Source organism: Cavia porcellus, unplaced genomic scaffold (assembly GCF_034190915.1).
Source record: "Cavia porcellus strain 051 isolate PalLab524CR breed Dunkin Hartley unplaced genomic scaffold, mCavPor4.1 scaffold_19, whole genome shotgun sequence".
NCBI lineage: Eukaryota > Metazoa > Chordata > Mammalia > Rodentia > Caviidae > Cavia > Cavia porcellus.
This window is the reverse complement of record NW_026947502.1, coordinates 8,878,785-8,895,599: the sequence shown is the minus strand read 5'-3', so window position 1 is coordinate 8,895,599 and position 16,815 is coordinate 8,878,785. Positions and strand designations below refer to the sequence as shown.

General features: G+C 43.1%; 1 protein-coding gene across 6 annotated transcripts in view; it reads right to left on the bottom strand.

The window, feature by feature from the left end:
• Positions 1-1,015: 1,015 nt before the first annotated feature.
• The window catches only part of Gria1 (glutamate ionotropic receptor AMPA type subunit 1), a 291,561-nt gene continuing 275,761 nt past the window's right edge, over positions 1,016-16,815 (bottom strand). For 2 of the 6 annotated variants that reach the window (XR_010041060.1, XM_063230679.1), the window contains exons 15-17: positions 11,639-11,773; positions 3,570-3,683; positions 1,016-2,985 (exon numbers count right to left, since the gene is read on the bottom strand). Coding sequence is in view for 4 of the 6 variants with exons in the window: in XM_063230679.1 (XP_063086749.1) it covers positions 2,974-2,985; positions 3,570-3,683; positions 11,639-11,773 (261 nt within the window). In the remaining 2 variants the exon portion in view is untranslated. Of the gene's footprint in view, positions 3,684-11,638; positions 11,774-16,815 lie in introns of those variants that run through there. The other 4 variants (XM_063230678.1, XM_063230677.1, XM_063230680.1 and 1 more) reach the window with 3 other exon arrangements.

Below are 16,815 nucleotides of genomic sequence, written 5' to 3'. Positions count from 1 at the left end.
TTTGATTTTGATCCGTGTTAAAATATGGGAGCTTTAATCTTAATTTGTCCACTTTATTGGGTTGAGAAATGATTCATAAATTAGAAAAGTACCCTCCTGGGTGTGTCTGGGTTGGTCTTGGATACTATATATGACCCCTACCATTTCTCTTCCTGTCTTGAACTGACAAGCTTTGCTCTGCTGCGTGCTTCTGTCACGATTCTTCTATTTTGGATCCAGCGAAACATCACAGACTAAACTCCTGAACTGTGAGCCAAGTGAAAACTCTCCTTTAATTGTGTACCAGGTATGGTGTCCCAGTGATAGCAAAGCTGACTAATAACGTGTAAAGTTCCCTGTAAATGCTTACTGGAAAGCCCACCTAACTTGAGGGAAAGAAAAGGTCTCAGGCAAGAATGAGGCTCCTCGGGCCTGAGGACCAAAATTATACTTTATAAGCCTGATCTAGATTTGGCTCTCCTTGTGACTGTGCAGATCACAAATATACCTGGACACTGGTTTGGAAATGTCTGGGAGGCATTCCCTGTGAAGCATCTGGTTTCCTAGAGACACTGTGATGGCCACATGGCAAACCAGCTCTTTATAAGATTGGCTGTGGGCCACGAACGCCAAATACCACTCACTGTCTTCTAAAAAATCCCATCGAGATGAATAATTCATAGTGTTCTAGTCCAGTCATAACGACTTGAGAGCTGTTTGTGAGTTGGGCACAGTGGTCGCCATTAGAGTCGGTCTTAAGCTCAGCAGTAAGAAAATAACAATCTCTAGAGCCCTGACTTTAGAAATGGTACAAAAATGGAATGAACAAAAATGAAAAGTAGATAATGGATCCACAGTGATTTAATTCTCGGTGATATTTTCATTTTATGCAAATACCAAAAGAAAAAAAAAAACCCTGGCTATTTGAAAGAAAAACAAGAACCAAAAAGTATTTAGTGTTTGATCAAGCAAGAATCCTTTCACACTTGTGCCAAGAGTGTTAAAACAAATATAGATGTTAAATAAAAAGCCCAGGTACCAAAGAGCAAAATTTAATGAAAGCCGGAACTGTTAAGTATGGATTCCTGTTGAGAAAAATGTCAATCTCTTTCAGAGTTTTCCCATTGCTCTATTTTTAAGAAAAGAGTAGTAAAAATACATAATACAAGTTAACTTTTTTCTTGCTTTTGTTTTCCCTTCACCCATCCACTGATGAAAAGCATCTTCTGCCAGAGTCTTGGACCCCCAAATAGCATAGACCCTCATTTCTAGCACAGCAGAGTCTCTCTCTATCAGATCATGTTGCTGGTAGGCTCAGGACTGGAGAGCATCTTACCAGACCAAAGGCAAAAGGTCTTTGAAGCATGTTGATGGTAGAGGTTATTTCCAACTCTTCCAAAATGCAGACTCCCGAATGGTGGGTCATGTCAGATTCCGGTAGGCTAAGGGCTGAGAAAGGCCAGTGTGAGGGCAGAGGGTTGGAGAGACGGTAGTTGGCAGTAACAAAAAGTGATAATCCATCTTGAAGGTGTTGCTTCATGACCCATGCCCACGTGAACTTGGAAGAAACTGAACAACATTTTGGTGTGAGGGTGAAGAGTTGATTTTGGAATGGTTCTTTGCTATGGTGGAGGATGAAAGGATAAAAAGGGAGACATAGAGATGGTGGGTATCCACTGAGAGAATCCACAGACGAAGCCAGTCATACTACGCCTATCTCTAGGTAGACTCTGAAACATTTCGCTGCCACTCGCTAATGATGATCTCTAGCAGGTAAGATTGGGTCGAGGTGGTCAGGGAACAAGCCAGATTATGGTTATGAATAAAAGCTAATGACACATGGCACACACTAAATCATGCACCTAGGAGAGTGGCTGCTGGAGAGCTGGAAGCCAGTTGCACCAAGAGTGAGAGTGGGGGGTCTCCGAGAAAGCGATACCAGGGGCTCCCACTTCCAATCCAAGTTTTAGCCTGGGTGGTTCTCCAAGGACCTGGCTGCTTCTCTAGTCCTGCTTTGTTTCAGCTTCGTAGTTGCAGTCACGGGTGTATTGATTCTGATCAACGAAAGGCGATGTCCTCATTCTGTCTTAGCCAGAGGGAAGAACAGCCTCTGTGTGTTAGAGGTTGTGGTCAGGGATGTCAGAGTCTCCCAGTGTCATTTTCAGTAGAATCAATTTTCCTATCGTTTTCAAATAATTCAGTCTTGGGCATCCTTGTTCTCAAAGATGACAGAACATTATGTGGCCACATGCTAAACCCTGTGTTAACATAAAAACCCAAGATCTCGGCGTCAGCTTCCCTCAAAACTTCAAATTTGGTTCCCCACAACTAAGACAGGGTACATCATGGAAAGCTGTATTGCTTTTAGGCTTTGATGAGATTTCTTCTTGTACAATTCTTCCATCATTTTTCTTTCCTAATTCACTTGCATGGCATTTCCCCTCACATCAGAGGCTCCACAGAGAAAGCGAGTCTACTCCACAAGGGGGTTCCTGCTCATCATCAAGCAAAGGAAAACCATGAATCACGAGTGATATCGCCCTGGCTGTCAGCTCTTCCCAAGGTTCTACTTGCTTCAGGAGGCCAACTGACCTTTAGCCACCACAGTGCCTTTGAGCAGAACACACTTCTCGGGGTTGAGGTTGACTATGAAGAAATACACCATATCCTCTCTAACCTGTGGGACATCTCTTGCATATCAAAGAAAACTTTTTCAGAGCAGCAGTAACTTCAAGAGTCCCCCTCTGACTACACAGATTTCCTTGTTTTCTCCATCACCCCTTTTCTGAGTTGCTTTTCACACGCATGCCTGACTAAATCAATCCTTAGACTGTGTTCCATCTGGAGAAAGCGGCCCAATTGTCCAACAATGCCTGTCTGCGTCCAAGGCCCGGGGCCAAGGAGTGGAGGGTGATACGGACATCCCCAGGGTGGTTATTTTTAAAGGTTGCCATTTTCCATTCTTGCTTGCAAGGCGGAATGAATCTTGAATCTTCAATCTGAAAACTGAAGAGGGTTGGGTAGGAGTTGGGGATGAGAAAGAAGAAGGGAGGGGCCTAACCCAACCCGCAAACCGTGGGTGTTAGTATGGAACAAATTACACACACTAAGACACACTAACAACTGAATTAAAAGAGAAAGTCCAGTTTCTTCGTTAGTGTTCCATGACTTCCATTTTAAGATTCAGGCTTCATTAGCCAGGGTTTCTCTCTTCTTATTGTAGTACATGGTTATTTATCATTCTCGCTTAGCAAACGTAAAAGGGTAAAAGAATATCAAAAACAAACAACAGAAACAAACAAACAAACAAACAAAAAAAAAGAAAAAGAAAAGGGACAGGAAAGTGGTTTCTTTTATTCTCCAGGAAAATCTGTGCATCGTCCTCCTTGGGTTGTGGTGGTTGGTGGTGGTGGCATTTCGTTTTGCTGTTTTTGGCACTGAAGGGTTTGGGATGGGGCTGGGGGGCCTAAGCCTGCTCCCCGAGGGTTTTCCGTCTGCTCCCGTTATAATCCCGTGGCTCCCAAGGGCATCCCTGAACTGTGGCTCATGCAGGGAATGGACTGCATGGACTTGGGGAAGTCGTGACTGACCACCCGGCCATTCTCTCCGCTGCCGCTGCCACTGGCTCCTGCTCCGCTGTTTCTGGGGAGGGTCGACGTCCGTATGGCTTCGTTGATGGATTGCTGTGGGATCAAACAGAAACCCTTTTCAGGAGGACAGGGGGTTCTTCCCCAGGTCCTTGGCAATGAATGACAATGGGGGATGGGTTAAGACTGGACTTAAGACATAACCTCAAGTCCTGTTTGCTCAATTCCTTCCCTATTCAGCCAGACTAATCTTCGACCTCTCCTAAAGGTGCAGAACTCCTGACACTGGTTCTGGATAAGTCTTATCCCTTCTCTGAACATTGGGTTTAAAGTTGAATGAAGTGTGCAGTCTACATAAGCACTAAGGTCCTTTCTTGTTCTCATATTCCATGCTTTTTGCTATTATTGATGATAAATATAGCAGTACAACCAAGTTAGAAAAGCTCCTGGGCGGGGGGTCTAGGAGATCTGAGTTTAGGAGATTCTGACTTCAATTTAGCCACCAGCATTTATCTGGGTATCTTGATTATCTGGGTATCTTCAGACTAAATTTTTTTTAAGCAATGCACTGGAAACTGATTTGAAATGTTAAAAGAAACCAAGAATGTGTTATTGTTGGGCTCAAATAAAATAACACTACCTGGTATTTCTTAGGGAAATGCATCCTACCTTTGGTACTATGTGCTGAGGGCATGTAGGGCTTTCCTTAACAAGAAGGACCCTAGTGCTTAGTCTTAGGACAATATACAAAATATAATTAGAAAGGGGCATGTGATAAAGAATAGGAAAATGCATTTGTAAGATCACTATCTGGATATATTATCTGCTAGCGTTTACAATGACACATCAGATCAATGCTACACCATTGATTTTTAAAATGTTTGAAACCTACATTGGAAGAGGTTTCCAAGGATTAGCACAGAATCAAATGAGTTAAGTGGAACATTTAAAACCCCCAAGTAGGTCCAGAGTCATCTCCTATTAGACTAAAGGAAGGGTTCTGCTCAGAATTCCTTTGGAGAAAGCAACTTTATAACATGAAATCCAGACTTTTCCTGTCCACCTCTCACTCCCCATTAAGAGACAATTGGATTTTGAAACAGGGTTTGGTTTCTTGGCAGGAGCCAACATAGAAGAAAAGTATCTGTGAGTAGAGAAGTTTTCTTCTCTAAAATAAACCATACCTTTCTTCAAGGCTTATTCTGTTCTTCCCCATTTCTTGTGGTCTTCCTAGACTATAGCGGTCTACTGCATGGCTGCCCCTCTTATTACTGCTCAAAAGTTTTACAGTGCAGTGGCCCTGCTTCAGCTATGTAAGTTCTGTCCTCTTTGGTGAAGGGTGAGGACCCAGTCTTCTCAATCCTTGGCTATCCTCAGGATACTGACATGCAGTTTAATACTTAATATATCCTTGAACCTATCTAAAGAAAGTCAGTAACCTCACAGCACAGGCAAAATGTCTGGGGTGTGTTCTCCTTTGCATATTCCCATGATTCTTGTGATGCAGAGAAGCCAGTCAACCTTCTGTGGATAGATGAAGATAAACAGGGCAGTTTCGAGCTAATTTCTTTTCCTGTTATCTTTTTATTGCTGGAAATTCTGACAATGTTTGAAAATGTTCTTTCTTTTTTAAAATCCATGATTCAGACAGATTTACCCCATATGATACTCCACCCACACTGGTTCTGTCTCCTCAAACCTTGAGACTTGATTTATTTACATTTTCTCTTGGCAGTTCTCCACTGAAGAGGAAGTGTGATTTGGACTGCATTCTTTGAAGTCAAAGGCCAAATAAATACCAGTGTGATTCTACATGGGGGAAATGTGAATGAAAACATGAGGCATTAGTGGTTACTTATTCTCACCTAAAAGAAGTTGAAAAGAAAATAACATTTTATTTGCATGGGTGAGAAATATGGAACTTTCATAATTTTGGTTTGGAGTGTCTCTCCATGATTTTTCTCCTCTACATTTCATTAATTAAAGTAAATATTTAAAGTTACAAATGCCACCTTGGACTTTGTCCCTCAAAGGCTCACACTCCTATAGTATTTCATTGAAACTGGCAGAATGTCATGGATTTACCTTAAACGGTAAAAGGGCAAAATTAACGGCATAGTGACCATTGGTGTTTAGCAAAGTCTGACATAACTCAGCTGGGTATGTAGCTAAAAACCACCACAGTCATGTCATTAGAAATGATTCTCAAGGAAGCTGGAGCTTCTCAGAGGCAGGTATGGTCTTACTGCATTCCGTTCTGTATGATTTCAGAACCTCAGAGAAGGAGAGTCACCATTCTGTGACCCTACTCCTTCCCATGCTGACTTAACAGCTATGGTGTGGCCTGGGTATCGGTGGTGTTGAAAGCTCTCAGGGGGGTTCTGAAGTGCAGGAGAGGTTGTCTTTTCCCTGGCCTCACAATTTCTCCCATTCACTTTACAGAGAGACTGTCTGATAAATACAACCACCTTGTTTAGGGCAGCAGGCATCTGACCTATTGACAGAGCAGAGGAACCGCAGAATGAGGTCCTAACAAGCTTTCATGGCTGACATTCCTGCCCTCGCCTGTGAGAACTAACTTTCTCCTTGTCCCTACTTGCCGTGCCAGCCAATCTTAGAGTTCATCTGTATTGTTGCTAGTTTGAAACCTGTAAAAAAGAGTTTGTGAAAAGTCCAGCTTCAAAAGCTCCCCCAATCGGCTCTTTAGAAACTCATTTTTCTAATAGGCATTACGTTTTAACATCTCAGCCTCTTCTTTTGCTAAAGAAAACTCTGCCCAGTCTCTGCATGTCTTAGAATATCCCAATAAAAGCTCAAAGCTCAGTAATGTCCTCAACTGGACACTCACGCAAAGAATGAGAGTGACCACCTGCTGTGGAGGACATCACTCCTCTTGTCAAGTCTTTTAGCTGCTCATTAATTCCAGGGAAATGTGCACACATTCAATTACTGCTGCTTAAACCTGCCCTGTGTTAGCATGGCCATATAGAAGTTTGAAAGGCCGGTGGCTCCCTTGGGGGTGGGAGAGGGGTTATTTCCTTTTGGGAGCAAGTTGGTTAATAAAGATCCTGGGTATCCTTAATTTCAGCTAAAAATGAAGATTTTTTGTTGCATTTTTTTTTTCCTAGCAGAGGGGAAGTGTAGGGGATCTGAGACTTCGCTGAATTCAGAATGTGTCCTAGATTATATATTTTTGGTACTATAAAACAGTTGAAAGTGTACTCAAGTATTGTGGTCTGCCCAAAGCCCCTCTCTGAGTCCCTGCCTCTCAAATGCTACCCATCTTCCCCAGTCTTTCTGCGTCTTAGTCTCCCCGGCTTTCTTCCCATTTCTTGACAAGAGTTCTAGGGTCTGAGACTCTGACCCTCATGCACTCTTTGCTGGCAACTGTCTTCCCCAGGTTAATTCCTTTCATGCTCCAAGTCTGTTAAGCATTACTTTCTTAGGGAAGCTGATCTGACTTCTCTGCCCACATCTGGCCATCAGTACAGGACTCTGCTTTTTAATTGACAGCACAGGGCATTTTTCTCCCTAGTACTCATTGAACAGGTAAATATTTGCTTATTTTCTGTTTTCCCTGTCAAACTGTGAGCTTCCTGAGAAGGGAGGCTGTGTCTACTGTATTCCTGTATCTCCAGTGGTGAGCATGCAGTGGTGCCATATCTTTGTAAGTTGTCTTCCCACCCACTGTAACATTTGTATGTTCTGCTCATCAAAAAATCAACGAGAACTCAAGGATGCACAGCAAGAGATTATGATATGCACCGAAGTTCATCTCAACAAACAGGTCAGGAAAATCTAAGGACAGGGGTGCATTTTATTTGCCTTTCTGCCTCCCACTGGGGCTAGGACTTGAACCACACGTGGTACACGCTCAAGAATTACCACTTGCCATGTGGTTGGAGAGAGAAGGAAATTTAGAAGTGCCGTGGCTGCTGGGCATTGTGGAGGTCATGTTGAATGTCTAATTCCTATTGCTTTAGCTCATAGGTTGTGTGACCTTGCTAGAACCAGTTAGATAGCTCCTCTGACTTGTATCTTTGCCTTTAGACTTGCAAATAATACGTGATTAATCAAAACCTATAGAAAACACCTTAAACTGAAAGTTGCCAAAAGTGTTTTTCCTTTCTCCATTTCTTTCCTTCCTCTCCTTTGCCTTTCTCCCTTACACATTCTCTTCTTTTTTTCTATTCCTCATCTGTTATGAAGTGGGCAGGGCTGGCAGGCTGGGCCTGAGGTAGGTTAGGGGCTCAAGACCGGAAAAGTTGGCCAAATGCTGTGATCAGGCAGAGATAAGAGAGGAGATTCTTGCCAAAGGTCCTTGTCATCATTGGTCCACAGCTCTGTGTGGAACTGGAGCTACATTTCCGAGGAAGCAAAGCACAGAATCAGAGATTGCAAAGCTAGAAAGAGTGCATTCTACTCATTTCTTTTGGATAAGAGAGGGATTGATGGAGCTTCAAAAATTAAGGCTGGATTGGTTAATAAAGAAAGTATCTTTTCCACAGTTAAAAGCTAGAAAAATTCTGTTAGGAGCTTCAGTGAGTTGTGCAGAAGTCATGCCAATCATTGGAGTTAAATATAGATGATCATGGTAGGAAGACTTGAATTAATGATTTCAAGAGACCTTGATGCTTTCTGAGAAATTTAACACCTTAATTATAAAGGGAAGGGTGAGAATATCTCCAAGGAGCTATGCTATGATTAGAGGCCTCTTCTGAGGATTCTAATTTTAACTTGATATTGTGACTTCAGTAGTGAAGGTCCACACTCCCAGCTTTAAGAAGATGCCAGTGTTTCGCCATCCTGGTCCCACCTGGCACTGGTCAGGTTTAATGGGCATTGCAATAATCCCAGAGGAAGGAACAGACATCCAGGTGGTTCCCAGCCTGGTGGGTGCCTGAGCTCATCACATCTTAGGAGCTCACAAAGACCGGTAAAAAACTACTGTGGAGGGACTTGTTTGTACTCTCTCACCTGGGTGGTTTTGGTAATAGTACTTGCTTAACCTAAGAGCAGCTTGGTTAAGTTTCTTGCCTTTCCTCTTCCTCTATGAGGTTTTTCTCCTCTGGAAACAACTGCACATGAATTGTACTAGTATTTACCCTAGTTGTGAGGGATGACTCAAAAGAAATCAGACACAGCTTCTGACAGCCAAAGTCTCTAAAGCAAAAAAGAAAACAACAAACAGATGCCAGTAAGATCAGCAAAGGGAAAGTTTTGAGGAGTATGCCGCTGTGCACTAGCAGCCATTACTATCATAAATTCTAGTTATCACTGCTGTTATTTACTTAGGACCTACTGTGGCATGGGAATTTGGCCAAGATCTTTATATCTATTATCTCATCCAATCTTCACAGCAATTAACAATTTTACAAGGTATTTCCCATCACTGTCCCTTTTGTTATTTTAAAAAATGAGGATCAGAGAGTTAGTAAAACTGTTCAAGAGGATGGATGGAGTTAAGAAATGGAGCAGACGGGATTGGCACGCAGCTTAGTGAGCTTGTTTCCTGACTGCTATGCTGGGCTGTGTGCTGGTGAGGAATGAAAGGGAGCTCCTGTGAGCTGGACTGGGACAGCCCTGAGCCTCTGGTTTGAAGAAGGTTTCTAGGGACAGTAAGTGTTGTAGCTCGTCTAGGTCTCATTCTGCCCCCACCCGTTTGTTGTCATTGGAGCAGTCTTCGTCCCTTGGAGGGTAAGACAGGAGAATCTCTAGGCTTATACGTGGGGTAGAATAGACAAAAAAGGCTTTATTTAGGCTTTAGAAGCCCTCGGTTTGTCCAGTCAAGTTCTTTGGAGGTCTGCACTGGGTTTAGGTTTTGAACCAACACTCTGCGGTGATTCACCTTTTTTTGAAAAGAACTAGAGGTAGGAGAGTTGGTCGCAGGTAGGATTAAGGGGTTCTTAGGTTTTCTTGCAAAATGCCTTTATGCTTCTATCTTGTAATTGTTCCTTGTTTTTATATCTTAGGGAAGTGATCTTTAAATGGGCCCTATGGACAGGAGATAGGAAGGGAGACCAGCTTGCATAAAGGCATACGGGAGAAAATCATAATAATATGGACCATGGAGGAGGTAAAGAAAGCAGATTTCTGGAGGTGGGTGGGTGGGTGGGTTGGGGGAAGGGAAGATAGGCTGGTGCCATGATGTGAAAATTCTGTATGCTAGGGCATTAGTTCTTTTTTTTTTTTCTGCCATTTTTTCCCCTTGGTTACAGAACTGACTAGAGTTTCCAAACTGAGGATACCGACAGGTGACTTCTACAAGGGTGACCCTGGATATTATAGGATGGTCGCCCATGGCACAGAAGAGCTGACAAAATACCATGTTTGTGATTCTGCAGTGTGAGGGCTGAACTTGGAAGCAACTGAACGTTGAAATGTAGGATTCTTAGGGCTCCTTGTAGGGAAGCAAATCCTACAAGTCTTGTTAGTTCAGTTAAGCCGAAGTAATAGCCTTGACCAACATGACACCCTGGGCATTGGCCCTGAGTGACTACCCTTTCTTTCCCTCCTTGGTCGGTCTCACTTGTCCTTTTCAATTTGTGCTGCTTTTTCTTTCTATAAATTTCTATGGGCCTTCCAATCTATTCATAGGTGGCCTCACTGGATAGTTTTCGGGGACTCAGTCTTTGTTGAAGTTCAACTGTCACAGGTCACAGATGACCCCTCATTCTTTTCTCCTCCCTCATAATATCGTGCTCATGGTGTCCACCTTGTGACTTTCCATAAATATTTCTTTACTGAGGCTAAACGACTAAAGGACCCTGAAGATTGTTTAATCCAAACTCACTTTGGATGCTTCAATTCATATTCTTCCCCAGGAATTATCTACCTGCACTTCTGTGCCTCCAGTGACTGGGAGGTTGCTACTCATTGGGATGGTCCATGCCATCTTTAGGTAGCTTGATAGAAGTGAATTTTGCCTATGGTGGTAATATCTATTTCTATTGCTTGTAGTTTGCTGCATACTTGGCACTCTATGAAACTTGTCTTTTTTCCTCAACTTGGAAAGTTTTCATACTTTTACTGACAGCTCTTATATCCCCATAATTCTTCCCTCTTCTGTCTGCTGTCAGTTAGAGTTGGTGCAGTTTGAGACACCTAACTAATTTGCTTACCATTCTCTGTTCATGATTCTCTTTGCCAATGTTTAACAAACAATTTAGAGGTTAAGAAAACACCCAATATACTGAGCATGATAAGATCAGCACAGAGCAGAGGGGAGACATACATTTTCCTATTTGGGGAGCTATATTCCTTTTGACAGACTTCAGAAAGATCAGTGGTTTTGTTTGTTCATTTTTGTTTAGCTTCGTTTTCCAGTAGTGAGGATTAAACCCAGAGCCTTGACAACTAAGCTACATTTCCCTTTTTCTTTCTTTCTTTCTTTCTTTCTTTCTTTCTTTCTTTCTTTCTTTCTTTCTTTCTTTCTTCTTTCTTTCTTTCTTTCTTTCTTTCTTTCTTTCTTTCTTTATTTCTTTCTTTCTCTCTCTTTTCCTTCCTTCCCTCCTTCCTTCCTTCCTTCCTTCCCTCCCTCCCTCCCTCCCTCCCTCCCTCCTTTCTTTCTTTCTTTCTTTCTTTCTTTCTTTCTTTCTTTCTTTCTTTCTTTCTCTCTTTCTTTCTTTCTCTCTTTCTCTCTTTCTTTCCTTCTGTCTCTGAGTCTTGCTAAGCTGTTAAACTGTCCAGGCCAGCCTTGAATTTACAATTCTCCCTCAGTCTCCCAAGTATGCTGGGATTATAGGTGACTGCCACCAAGCTGTGCTAAGATCAACATTTATCGCAATCATTCTTGCCTTGTTGTGCGGATTGTCCTCTCATCCCTGAACCTTTAGGCTCACCAGCCTCACCTGACGCAGACGTTACCTCGGGCCCTATGTATGCCCAACACACCCTGTCTTCCTTCCTTTCTCACGACTGCCTCTGCCCCAAGGCTTCCTTTCTAGCAACGTTCAGTTTCCTGTCTTGACCTGACTTCAACCACTCCCCACCCTTTCTAGGAAAGAGATTCTCAGGAACCCCAACTGTATCACAGAACAGGTTAGAAAGAAAGGCTGGGAAGACGATGCCACCTTCATCCGCTTGGATTCACTACGGGATTTGTAGCAGAACTCGATTAAGGCAACCAGCATAGCTAGTCCAAGTCCTCCGATCAGGATGTAGAACACGCCTGCCACATTGCTGAGACTCAGAGCGCTTGTCTTGTCCTAGGAAGAGGAGGGAAAGGAAGGGGAAGGGAAAAGAATAAAGTGAGTTAAGAGGTTGAAAACCATCAAAGTGACAGCATGTTTACACACATCCACTCAACCCCACACCCTCCTTAACATTCAGAATAGTTGAAAAAGCTTTGTATTCATTGGCTTAGTGTTAAACAGTCTGGGGGGGGTAATATGTGTATATAACAATTTTCCAAGCATCCTTGGTTGTTCTGAATTTATAATTCCATCCCTTCTCTCTTCAATGCCTTTTCTAGGGTAAGAGATGCTATAGGAAATGCAGGGCAGCTTCTATCAAAACTGAGCCCTTAAGCTCATGCATTCTTTCAGAAACCCAAGTGCCTTTCTTTGTGGCTCAGACTCCACCCCTCACCCCTGTGGTGCTCAGCCACACAATAGCCTTGTGCACGGTTTATGGTTCCAAGTGTTTTCCTGAGAGTTGGCACTTAAAAGGGACTTTCCTCTGGATGTGCATTTGGTTTCAATTTAATAAGACAGTTATTATACGTATTATAAAGATCAAGCAATGTGCACCTTTAACTTAATGCTCTGAATCCCATTTTAAGGGGAAAAAGCTAGGGGGCTTGGATTAGTAGAGAGGCAATGAGAGAGAAAAATGGCCTATTAAGTCCTAACAATTATGCGTAATTAGTGTCATTTTTTCTGTTGGAGGTGGTTGCTGCAAAACACTGTAGGCAGACCGAGATCTGGGTGGCTGAATTTAGAAATCTCTGTTGTCTATGTAAATGATCTTGCATCAGCTTTGAAGGAACAGAGTCACAGCGCAAGTTGTTTACTTCCTAGAAGTCTGGGCAATTGAAAGGGACAGAACTCAGTCTATAGAATCTGAGGAAGGCCACTGGTCTGTTCCATCAGCTCCGAGTTCTGTCATGGCCAGTAAGGTTTGAAAGTGGGTAAATGAGGGAAACACCTTCCCAAGAGGTGAGGACAACCAAACCAAATGATAGACATGGCTCACACAGAGGGAGACACTGCTCAGCCAGAGTCTTGGCATAGGCATAGAAATGTTTACATCTTAGAAGAAAATGTATCCCCAGATGTCATGCTAGCCTCAACTCTTTTGTTGTATTTATTGCTTGTTCAGGTACAACAAATGTCTCATTAAATGATATCAAAATGCACATCTCACAGAGCACAAATACCCATCATTGTTGGCTGATAGCTAGTACTAGATGGGATGTGTGGCTTTTGCACTTTGTGTGTTGTCAGGTGGGGACATAGGTGAGCTGCACAGTGGTGGACTGAGGAACCCTAGACTTCTTGGACATTTGTTAAATTAGAATCTGGGCACCTAGAAAGAAATTTATTTACAAAGTCAGTGGCCTACTACTTGTTCTACTTGGTGCATTGTACAGGATTCAGCAGGGTGAGCTTAGGGAATACAGCTGGCAAATAGCAGCAGGTCTTCCATCCCAGAAGCAGCAGAGCTAAAGGATTATCTAAGGCACACCCCCTGATAGCTTCCTGCATTTCAAGGCAGATGGCTCTTGAATATAGGTTATACTTGGCAAGGCAAAGCCTGGCTTTGGAAGCAGAGGAAATGATTATTCAAAGGATTCAGAGGGGCAAAATCTCCCATTCTGGGATAGTGGTCTGATAGGAGAAATGTATAAAAATGAGTTTAGAACTTTCTTCAAGGGTTGGCTGAATAAGTAAATTTCCACTTCACTCAAAATCTCTCCCTGTTTGTTTTTGAGGAGGTATGTAATTATTCTTCTAGAAAGTAATTGAGAGTCCTTGGAGACTTCGAGTTCCTGTGAAAGTCTTCTGTTTGAGCAGGAGCAGGGGTGGGGTGGGAAGCATCTTAATGTATCATCAGCTCATGTCTAGCGAAGAGTGCTTGATGATAATGCTCAGATGGGGTGGACGGGGAAGGTGGTAGACAAGTAGGCTGGAAACTCTGACTTAAAATCTCATCAGCCTTTCGGTAGCTGCACACTTTTCCTCTTTGGTCACCAAAGTTATTTTCTTCTGCATGGTTTTTCCAAAGGCCACTTTGCTGTGGATGGTTTTCAAGGATAATGGAGTGGTGGACATCTTTTTGTTACTATCTTCAAAATTCCCTATGAAAGTATCTGCCTATCTTGCTGTAGAAGATAGACTCTCCACTTCTTGTGCAGTACATCTGAAAAAGAAATAGGTCTGATTTTCATATGGAGGTGGACTGAAAAAACATTCTATATAACTGCTGAAAGAGAAGGGTTCCAGTGACTGGACATCTGATTGTGCCTGGAGGGCAAGAGTGTCCTTTGTTTCTGAAGGAATCTTTGGGCCAGGGAGATGGTTATGTGCACGTGTGCATGAGCGTGTGTGAGCATGCACACATGTACGTGTGTGTGTGACACATTCCATACACAGAGTACAGCTGGATGGCATGGAAATTCCACCTACTGTAGGACATAGATCATTTAGGATCCTTATTCAGGCTGACACAATTCGATTGTAGCCAGGGTCAGGACAAACTTCTGGACTGAATGGGTGACTTGGGTTCCATCATCACCAGTGCCAGACCAAACCCAGCCATCTCAATCTGGTGTCATTTTAAGTGGTGTGTGATAAAGGGCTAGTATTAGTATGCTCCTAGTTTAGATAGTTGAATCTACATTTAAAGAAGGTTTTGATTCTCCTATGTGGGCCATTGAATTTTTGATAACATTGGATTTAGATCTTGCTAAGGAGATGTGAGGTTTTCAATTCCATTGACAGTTACTAATGCTTCCTGATTCACTCAGCTGGAATACAACGGGCCATCCTATAGCATCCTATACACCAATCCTTTTGACCCGTGGGCCAGCGTGTCCATATAAGAGGAGGCTTCCTGGTGGACTTGTATATGAACTGCAGTGTTTTTTCAAACTGAGTTCTCCCTGGGGAAAGAGACCCCATTTTCCTCCTGTTCTATAGCAGCTGCACTCCCCTAAACCAGGCAGCTTGTTGGTGGGAGTGAAAAAGTCACAACTTGTCTCCTGCCAGGAGGAGGGAAAGAGAGTGACAGTACTGAAAAGACTGACAAGTGAAAAGAAAAACAAAGATCCTGTCTTTCAGAATCATTGGGTTTGTTGCTATGGTGACTTGGCCCCTTTCATCTGTTCTCCTTAACCTGTTGTCTTGGTTTGCCGTCTCCCTCATATGGAAGGGAGAATTTCCCCCATATTTCTCCTTGCTCTTCCAACGTATTGGTGGACAGTACCAGAATCGTCCTGTTGTTTCTCAGTCAATATCCTTTCCAAGAATGTTCAAGATTTCCAAGACTTGGCTAGATCAAGTCTTCATGAGTCGGACTGAGTCAGCCTGAAGCAGAGAGGCTGGAAGCTTTCTTAAGAACAAGAGGAGAAGGTTCTATGGAAAAGCCAAGGCCACTGGCCATAAGACCAGGCCCTCCCTCGTGCCTGCAAAATCTGGACCAATCTGGAGTGTCTCATGCTCTTCCTCTTTCTTATCTCAAATGCTTTTCCTCTTTTCTTTCTGGTGAGAGTATGAACTTCTACGAAGCACAGCATAAGCTTTTGTTCCTCTCTACATTCCACTGGACTTCCATATGTTTGCTAATCCGCTGACAATTGGAGTTTTTGGAGACTGCCTGCAAATTTTCTGCAGACTGTTGAATTTGCAACCCAACATTGCCTTTTGGAGCCATGCAGAAAAATCCATCCTATTGTGGTTACTGCTACTGCTGGGTCTGGCTGATTCCTTTCCAAACTTTATTTTTGGCTTAAAAACTATTTCCTTGAGTGATTGTTTCTGGGAAACAGAGGCTAAGTGGTTGGCTAGGTTCATTGACTAGCTAATACCAAAACTGGAAAGCTACCAAGGGGTAGAGTTGACTAAACTAAAAAGGAGACCTTTCAAGTAAATAGAACACACTACCATAAGTGGTGGTGTTCCTCAAACAGAACTCGTGAGGAAGAGGCTCACATGATCATAAGGTATTCAGACACTGGACACAGGGTTGGACCACGTGACCTTTAACACTCATCCAACCCCAAGAGATCTGGGGTAGCTAGGAATTCCTCGAGGGTCTAGGATCATGCCATTAATAAATTCTCCCTAGAGACTAACTCCTTGAGGGGGTGAAAAAAAAAAAAAAAAAAGAAACTCATGCTAATTGGCAACTTCTGCTGTTCCATTTCCAAAGTAGGCCAGCTCCCTAGCCTGCATATTTTTCCCAAGAGCAACACAGGATGAGAATTGGCCCATTGTACTAATAATTGGCAAGGCAAATACCGTGCAAGTGATGGTTGTGGGGGCGGCTCTTAGCAGCGTGTGCTCAGGGACCGGCTGCTGTACAATGCACCACAGAACATCCTGACTCACAACAAAATTGCAGCAGAGAACTCAGAGAGACAATGTGGGGTGTGGAGAGGAATTCAAGAGCTGGCTGAAGCCGAGGTCTCATTCAAAGCAGAAGGATTTTTCTAGAAACAGGCTCTAGCCTGAGGGTAGCGTGGGTGTCCCTCTGGGGGTGGGGCTCAATGTTTGTCCAGTATCAGCTTGGACTATGCCTTGGGAGGTCTGGAAAATCAAGCCTACTGTCCTTAAAGGTGTTTCTGGTTTATGCCCTGGAAGAAAAGTTTGTGAAAAGAAAAACTGTTTCTATCTAGTCCCTTTTCCGGGGGAAGCATGAAAGATTTAGGATGTCTGGCTTAGGGGCTCTGGGTAGGATTGGCCATCTCAACATTCAGTCTCTAAAGAGTAACTGCTGTATGTTGGAAGTGTTATCTTGAAGCTTATTTAACTACCAACAGATTCACTTAGAAGTCACTGCTCATTTCTAGGCTCTTGCCTGTTCTGCTTTCCAGAGATCAAGAACCCTCACCCTGAGTAGTAGTCTGGCTGGGTCATTGTTTGGGAGAGATGGAGTGACCTCTGCAAAATCTTTGTTTTAAGGGGTTTCTTTCTTTATCCATATCCTTTTCGCACTGCTTCCCTGGGGAACTCTAGTACAGGAGCATTCAGTGAGCAGGGGAGGAAAATACCAGCTCATCAAAGTGGCCAGTGCTCTTTATCTGATG